At 34.5% G+C, this 9,152-nt stretch overlaps 1 protein-coding gene across 3 annotated transcripts in view; it reads right to left on the bottom strand.

The window, feature by feature from the left end:
- Window positions 1-350: 350 nt before the first annotated feature.
- The window catches only part of LOC149420696 (beta-glucuronidase-like), a 52,764-nt gene continuing 43,962 nt past the window's right edge, over window positions 351-9,152 (bottom strand). For all 3 annotated transcript variants that reach the window (XM_089636886.1, XM_089636885.1, XM_089636887.1), the window contains 7 exons: window positions 5,780-5,926; window positions 5,455-5,627; window positions 2,823-2,966; window positions 2,382-2,466; window positions 1,832-2,008; window positions 1,368-1,509; window positions 351-628 (listed from right to left, as the gene is read on the bottom strand). In XM_089636886.1, the coding sequence (XP_089493012.1) occupies window positions 426-628; window positions 1,368-1,509; window positions 1,832-2,008; window positions 2,382-2,466; window positions 2,823-2,966; window positions 5,455-5,627; window positions 5,780-5,926 (1,071 nt within the window). In that variant the 3' untranslated portion in view covers window positions 351-425. The remainder of the gene's footprint in view (window positions 629-1,367; window positions 1,510-1,831; window positions 2,009-2,381; window positions 2,467-2,822; window positions 2,967-5,454; window positions 5,628-5,779; window positions 5,927-9,152) is intronic.

Here is a 9,152-nt window from a genome sequence, read left to right as displayed (position 1 = left end):
CTAGACACAACAGCACGGCCGGTACCATTACCCTCTCTCGCAGCGGAGACTTTGGCATCTACTTAGCTCCAAACTTGCAGTACAAGCGGGTATTGGTGAAATTACAACACATTTGGAGTTGATTTTGTGGCAAAACTTTTTTTGATTTGAAATTTCGTTTTCTGGTAAATCTTCATAAAATATTTTTAAAAAATCTCTCACCAGGGCATTAATATCAGCTGTAATTTAGTTGCAGGAAAAACCGAAATTTTTTTTTTGGTGAATTGAATTGGACTCCTTGCCCGGTATTCACATAAAAACTAAAACTAAATCTGCACACACAAAAAATAATAACAAAACAATGCATAAAAATAACTTATATTATTATCTCTTAATCTTATAATAATTGGACTGGTTTGCTATACAGCGGGTCCTGAAGGATGAGATCATAGCTCAGAGCGGGGCTTGCTGACGCTGCTCCAGCTGCTGTGGCCGGGGGCGAGGTAGGGGAACAGATCTGCCGGAGGATTCACTCCGTCCAACTCCTGCGCCAGGAGGTGGTGCCTGATCCGGAGATGGTGCGCCGAAGCTTTGGGCTGCCTATCCCGAGTGAAGATGCCCTTTTTGTTACCTCCAACCCGGGTGACAGCTAGAAAAAAAAAACTATTCAAAGAACCGTTTCTTTTAATACTTTTGTAGTAATGTTACAAAATAGGAACTAACTGATATTATTTATTTATTTATTTTCACATATACGGCACAACATGTGCCATTCACATACTAAATTACAGAGAATAGTACAGCAACATAAGGAATGCAACAATATAAATGTAAGTATAACGGTATAATCAGTATATGAGAATATGTTTGGTTCCTACAGGCCCTTATCCAAAGTATGTACCTACCTTCCCAACCATCACTACTTAGTTTGAAATGATGAATGTATTTGAAAAAAAATGGAACAGGAGAGAGTTAAACAATTGAGTTTTTTGTTTTGAAATAAGAAAGAAAAGGATTGTCTTCAAAACTGGTTGATTTTGTTTGTTGTGAAGAAAGAATTGTCTTTTCGTATTTCAGATTACCACGCTCTGGTTTATTTTCGGGTATGTAACAGTTATTTTATGATAAAAGTTTATTATGATTGTCTTGTTTTTCCAAACTTCTCCAGCTGATGATCGGTAAATGATTTGGTTATATTTGTCCTCCAACTCCAAATTTGTATCCTACATTCAGTTTCACGTAATTCCATCAAACATCATTGTCGTTAAATTATTATTTACAGTCCACTTTTAAGTTCATCTGAATATGTATAATTCGTATGCAGTTTCGGATGTAGCACCTCTCTTCTCTAAATAGTATAAAACAAAGTGCCTTTGCGTGTTACTTACTTTGTTGATCAGTCTTGAAGTCAGCGAAGTTCCAAATGAATTCACCGATGAAGAAGCCCATGCCTCTTAGTTTATCGAAGGCTTTGAAATGCCTCGACATTAGCTGCACTTGATATTCCTCAGACCACACGAATTCTGGGTTCTGCAAAGTAAAATATATAGCATGATCTATCTAGCTACAATAGAATTATTTTATAAAGATTAAATAATATCCAGTGAGCAAAGTAATGTTAAAAAAAGGTTTCCCTAGTTTCCTAAGGACTGTAACAGTAATTGCGAGAATTGGATGCTGAAGTAGCATAGGACAGGGATACCTGGAGGGGCCTTGTAGAAGAATGGTTTCAGGACCCAAATAGGACAAGAAGAGGACATTGAAGATGGGCCATTTGATGGATGATTGAGATAACAGCCAGAAATGCATGATATACATCCTGTGTTTTAGGTTATATTAATATGTAACTCACTATGTGTAATCCAGCAATTGTGTCTGCTCCGTACTCTGACATGAGTACCGGCTTATTATACTTTTCGTGCCAGGCCTTGGCTTCAGCCACCACCCGGTCCGTGATCATATCTAGCCGGCCTGTATTGCTGTACCAGGCGTTGTACCTGTTGAAGCTTATGATATCCAGGTGTTTACCCTAGAAAAAATAGAATACCATTAGCTTCATGCATACATACATCAACCTCGCTACTTCCTCTGGAGAATCTTGTGAAAAAATTACAACTTGTCTATTTTGTGAAAAGTCTCATTTGAGAAGTTTGTTTCAACTCTTGTTGTTAGAGGATAGTGTGTGTTTACAGATAAAATGTTTAAGTGGGGGGAGAGCGTCGTCATATAGTTGCAACAAAAGCAGGAACTAAGTAAAGTTATTTTACAAATTTAATTATTCAATTTAGTATAAAATTATTATGATTCCATCTTTAATTTATTTGTTATCATTCAAACCTGCTAATTAATGGTACATTTTCAAACAATATAAATGCATAATAATGATGATGATAGATTCTTACGACTTTATCTTCAGAAGAACTTCTAGCGAGAGCTATTGTTATAGCTCTGGACGTATCCATAGCTCTCACGTGTTTAGCTACTTTCCTGAAAAAAAAAGAATAATCAATAAAATATTATATAATATTTTCTAAAATCGAGAATTTCCGAAATCCAGAAGATATGATTTTGAAAAGGCATTAACTTATATTAAAATTTTGCAAATTTCAATTCCGTGACCGTTGCTTTTGTGTCCTATATGTTGGGGGTTGGTGCTGCTTAGGTCCTACGAGAAAGAGGGCATCATCTCTCCTCTCCACTCCCATGGTTCCCCCTAGGGAAGAGTTCATGGAGGTGGAGGAGTTTGGCATTCCAAAGGTTAAGTAATTTGGCATATTTGAGTTTCGAGTTGTAGATATTCTCTCTGTTCTGGCAGAAACTGTTAATTTATTTTTTAAACTTACCCAAAATAATCATCAGCAGCAATCAACTGAGTCCTGGGCTCATTAGCAATGGACCACATGATGACAGACGGGTGATTCTTATCCCTCTTGATCAATTCTGTCAGGGATTCCTTATGCTTTGCTAACAGAACGTCGGAGTAGAAACTGAAAGAAAACAGGATTGTCAAGAAGTCTACTGACAACCTGAGAATCAATCATTTGTGATGGATATAATATAGCTGAAAATTTGTTGCGTTGACCTTGAAATTCCAGGCAGAGAAAGTTTTTGTTGATTTAGCTCACAGATTTTCTGTTTAACATATTCACTTAACATAAACACTTTTTTATTATTTTTTCTACAAAATATTATTTTGTTATTTTTACATAAATCATGTACGACTACCATAATACGGGTATGATGATAGGATGATCGTAAAAATTATATCTGATAGGCCACCTCAACCAAATGAATGCTGGACATTAACAGCAAATAAGATTAGTAAAAAAAATGCGTTCTGCCAGAATTCTATTCGGGAGGAATCCTGGAAAGGAACGACTTCTGGTGTCATTCCAGTGACCTCTTTTCGAGTTAAATTACCTTAGAAGTATCGAGAAGCAAATACCCAAAACGCCGTCATCCGCCACCTGAATCATGTGCCCGAATTAGGTAAGAGTTTCCTCATTACGAATATATGGTTCTGCCAACCAAATATTACGGTAAACCATGTGGCAGACATGATTAGTCGAGCAAAAATTACCTTTCTTATAGTGACATTTTTAAATTACCTTAAGGCGATGCACTACGTCGTGTAATATTTTCAATCGAGCCGCTATCAATAACAACCCTTACGTAGGTAGCGATAAGGTTTAAATTCCCGCTTAACACCTTCCGCCTGTTTTGATTTATGCATGAAAAAAATATGGCCAAAAAGTGCCTTTTATTTTATTTTGTGGATGTTCAGGCATAAATATTTAATTTTTTTTCGATCATTTTATAAATAACTTAATTTGCCACATTATACAATAAAATCATAACCGAAAATGGGTTCGTAAGTAGGATATTTTGAACTTTAAAGCAGTTTTCATAGGCCTTTACATTATTGTTTTCTGGGCTTATAAAAAGACTTATCTAAAAAATACTCGATTATTTCAAAGGCCAAGATGTATTCTACTCGCAGTATTTAATTAAAGCATCTGAAACATTTCTAGGCGACCAAATTTTCAAAACAAAAACACATGATTTTGCATTACTACATATGGCATCGCCTTAATAATATTACTGTAATTTTTATCACTTTGTGATTCATTGTTTTTAAATAAAATATAAAAGAATGTGTAATTAAGCACTAAATTACAAGAAAATATATTTTTGGTACAGAAATATTGATTAATATTGTTTTTATTAAGAACATTATGAATATAAGATACAAATTTCATATTATTTATTGATTTATTACCAATTCGACAGGTAATTTAACAGATTCAGTGAGATTAAAGGAATTTTTTTGCTCAAATAATCACGTTTGCCACAGAGTTCCCATCAATAATCTGTAAAGACTCATATCTAAATATGTATTGACATTGGTTTCATTGTCATCGAGTGGTGGATGAGATATTTTACTGCCTCTGGAGGTTACCTTCAAGATCGTCTGCAAGGTGCAGACATACAAATGTTGCCAGAATGCATTTTTTTTCATAACTAATTAGTTGTGAACTTTTGCCATTAGCTTTAGTAAAGTGGTACGTCTGATATTTTCTTCCCAAAAATGACACCGGAAGTCATCCCTTTCCAGGATTCCTCCCGAGTAGAAATCTGGCTGTTAAGATTTGTTTGGGCTTGATGAAGTCTTCAATAACAGACGCATGGTTTTTTTTTGTTTTTACTGCACAAAACTGCATTTCACTTTATTTAATGTTACAAAGAGTTAAATTATTCCCGACCCGGACAAAACACTTTTACTAATGGTCTGTAGACCATAATGACTGCTTGTTACTATTTTATAGGAGAGAAGAAGGAGAAATCCAGTCGGCGAGGCTTTTTATAATCTAACCAAGTAAAACACATTGACAAGCTAATTGAAAACAAACACTGTCAAAGAAAGCCAATTGATAAGGCAAAACATCTGTTTTATCTGTTAGCTCTAGTTTTACCTCTGACCGCTAGGTGCTAGGCATGAGCCTGTAAAGTAACTGGTGGTGAACTTTGCTAATGGTTTGTATATTTTTAACACTGGCAGTACCAATTTTTTTACTAATCTTATTTGCTGTTAATGCCCAGCACTCGTTTGGTTGAGGAGGCCTATAGTATATAGTTATTACGGTCATCGCTTGGGCTATTAGAGAAAATAGTGTTTGTTATACTTGGATGTATCTATAGAATTAAAAATATCACAAGAACTGCCTTGTGGGCAAATATTTGCCTAATCGAAGCATAAATTTCCAATACAACTGTGAAATTACGAAATTCAAATGGGAAGGAGATCTACGATGTCAGGTGAGTGTAAGTGAGACAAAGCGCTGTTGAACTAAGCGGAACAGTGGTTTCCATTCAAATTTGTATGAAAGGCACTTCTCGTGTTCTTCAATCTATGGATGTATCTCATTCCGTACACATCCAGTGATTGATTGAACAGATAAAACTATCTAGACTTACTCTGTATCTACACTTGGGCATTCATCGATGATCATAATACCCTGTTCATCGGCAAAGTCATACAACTCTTCAGCATACGGGTAGTGGGAGGTCCTGTAAGTGTTGGCGCCGATCCAGCGAATCAAGTTATAGTCCCTGGTAACCAGAGGCAGGTCCAATCCTTTACCACGTATCTAAAATTATCATAATGCCAATTAACATTCATAATGTACAGTCTGAGAAATAAAACAAGTTTTGATTAAATCGATTGGTTTAACTCGGGATCATGAATTGTATAATCTATGTAAAGATATTTTAGCAATTGATATAGTAAAATGTGTCTTACGTCAGAGTCTTCGTGCCTGCCGAATCCTCGGAGATACGCGGGTTTGTCGTTTATGAAGAATTGAGTGTTGGTCCACGTCACCGTCCTGATGCCAACCTTTAGTCTGTAGACGTCAGCGTTTGGAATGGAATCTGTAGCAATATGTACCTAAAAACATACCACAACCTCTTAGAATTTAAGATAGTAGGTGTCAGAAGAATTTGTGTGTATTTCCGCATCTCAATAAAATCAAAATAAACGCGATATTTCTGAACATATCTGGAAACTAAAAAAATGTTTTTGAAAGGTGGTGAAATAAGCTTTCAAATTTTATTATTGAAAATACATATAATTTTGGAATCAAATATAAAAATGTTTTAAAAATGTCTCACTTTATGTTTTTTTGTCTAAACACTGAGCTAAAATTATTGATGTTGTAAGTGTTTTATTAGGCAAATTTATTATAAACATTACTGCCACCTCACTTTTTTGTTGTTTCATATGAAATTATTGAGTAAAATATATCAAATTTTTTTCTTATATTGCGGTTACTTTCATAGAGGTGGAATTTTGAATAAGGAAGTTGAGTGAAAAATATTTTGACTTCTCTGACTAGATACATTTTATAGAATTTTAGTCATCATACTGACAAATATTACTAATGAGATTTAAAAACAGATGAGGCAAAAAATGTCAATTTTATGTGAGTCAGAAGCCTAGATAATATACATGACAAAGAAATAATTTGTCATTGCAAACATTGGGCAAATTTTTAAAAATATTAAAATCTCGTCTTAACATTCTTTAACCCATAGGGGCCGGCAATAAATTTCGCTAAATAAAAAGATTTTTTGTTAAAACCAACACGTAGACAATACACTTGATAAAGTGACATTTTAATAAGGAAGTTGAGTGAAAAATATTTTGACTTATAAAAAATATGTTCATGTAGATCAAAAAATATCGATTCTAAATATGTAAATATATTTCTATATTATTATTCTTAGAATTAGTTAAACGTTCTTGAAAAAGCATTCAATAGCAATAGACTGTATACGCTCCACGATTGGTCGAAAGAATTCTGACGTCACATGTGTCGTGACTTGTACGTACAACGGATCACCTATGGTGCATCTCTTTCTATTACATGAGAGATGGTCGGTTTAGATGAGAGAGGTGTATAGGCCAAACGTTTATTTGGGTTTGTCAAATATATGTACGTATTTGTTGTTATTATAATATGAAATGGATTTCTAAAGATACATATTCGTATAGTGCTTTATAATAATATGTTGTTTATTGCATAACTTAGAAGTTTTTATTATTATACATGTCACATAGCATGTAATACACTTCAGGCCGCCGTCCGCCCAGAAAAGTCTCACATTGAACTGGGCTGTAAACCGTTATTTTACTTTTGGTCTTTACTTTTCTGCGCGGTGGTCCTGAATTCGCGCGGGGAACGTCAACAAGTAGCGACGGCAATACCGTACAAGTACCGTACCGGGCGGGAAAAGCAAATATTCTAACTTAAAATATGAAATCCTAATCAATTTTCTTTTTTTTTTAACATTTAACATTTAACATCAATTCTAATAGACGGTTAACATTGGTAAAAAAATTACTGGAATTCCTTATTGAAGAATTAATTTTTTTTCCATACAAAATTTTTAAGCGATGTGGTTCTTACAGTTTGAATGACGTCACACCCACCCACACCCCGCCTCTTACCGCTCGGATTCCGCTCGTTTTGGCGGGCTTAATAAAATTCAAACTTTGAGAATTAATTTAACTATGAAAACAAACTTTAAAAAAAAAAAAAATACTCGTATTTAAGTTTGAATGCGAACATTGATAAAAAAAAATAAAAAAAATGGACTCAACTTCCTTATTATTCTGTGATTAACTTCTGTATTTAAATATAAAGCTTTTTTCTCTTTCTAACTATGAGGGTAAGGGAGACACACCGATTTCTATGAGACCATATGAGCTGTTCCGAAAAGAGTGCAAATTGACTCTATGGGTATTATGTCGCTGATTGTTCCCAAAACAGAACAAATTATCCTGAGGAGTTAAGAAGATACCAAAATACACATACTTATCACTTAAGTAGATGAAAGAAATCAATATAAGGTTCTATAATATCAAGAAGTTACTATTTTATTACTACATATTGTAAACGTAAATAATCTCTCACGCAATAATCAACACTACCGTCTCCGCTGAACAATCATACAATATGTGAATTTCACATGTGTGTTTTATGATTTGACATTTTGTTTAATAATAATACATAAGAACTTTACAAACGTACTGTTAACTCATTGAATAAAGATAATAATAAACTACTATAATGAAATGATATTATTTTTTTACTTTGTACTCTATTATATGTTTATTTATAAAAGGCAGTATAGCCGTTTATGTATTTAAAATAAAAATAAAAAAAATAATATCTATTGGATAGAGAAAGGGTTGGCGTGTAGGTAGTTTGCGCTGCCATGAAATAATATCGTATGCTGATGACACTGTCATAATAATCGAAGTTACGGATTGGAATACTGTTAATAACTTGGCAAATGCTGATATTAATATACTGAAAATTTGATTCGATAAAAATCTTCTCTCCTTAAACACAGAAAAAACAAAATTTATCCCATTTTCAATCAATAAATTTAAATCAGAACCAGAGTTAACTAACTAACTAACTAACTAACCATCACGCCGTTTCCCCGCAGGGGTAGGCAGAGAGGACGGACCGCCAAACAACTCGGTCTTGGCACACACTCCTTGCCTCATTCACATTCATACATCGTCTCATACATACTCTTCTATTATTCTGACTCTTGACATGGCCCGACTCGAGTATCTGATTCACTTGATCGTGCCATGTCTTCCTCGGGCGTCCCCGACTTCTGCTACCATTCACATTTGCATCATATATCCTCCTTACACTCCTATCTTCGCTCATTCGCTCTACATGCCCAAACCATCTAAGCGTCCCTTTCTTAATCTTACTCATTACGCTTACATCAGCCTTGCACTCTTTGCGGATCTCCACATTCCTCACACGATCAAACATGGTTTTACCACACATACGCTTCAGGGATCTCATTTCAACAGCATTTAATCTACTTTCATCCTTTCTTTGCCAGTTCCATGCCTCACTTCCATACATCAAGGTAGGTACCAGCACTCCGTTGTGGACAAACATTATAATACACCATTATAACACAAATGTGGCAGAACTAACTGCAATCAAACTTGTCCTATCCTTAGTCCAACATCCAAAATCAAATATCTTGGTGTATATATAGATCAATATTTTAAATGGAAAACACATATTTGTGAACTCGTCAAAAGGATTAGAAAATGTATTTATATATTTATAAGA

The sequence above is a fragment of the Hesperophylax consimilis genome, chromosome 10 (genome assembly GCF_061612785.1).
Source record: "Hesperophylax consimilis isolate HC1 chromosome 10, BYU_Hcon_1.0, whole genome shotgun sequence".
Lineage (NCBI taxonomy): Eukaryota > Metazoa > Arthropoda > Insecta > Trichoptera > Limnephilidae > Hesperophylax > Hesperophylax consimilis.
Note: the sequence above shows the minus strand (reverse complement) of the source record. Positions and strands in the feature narration are given on the sequence as shown.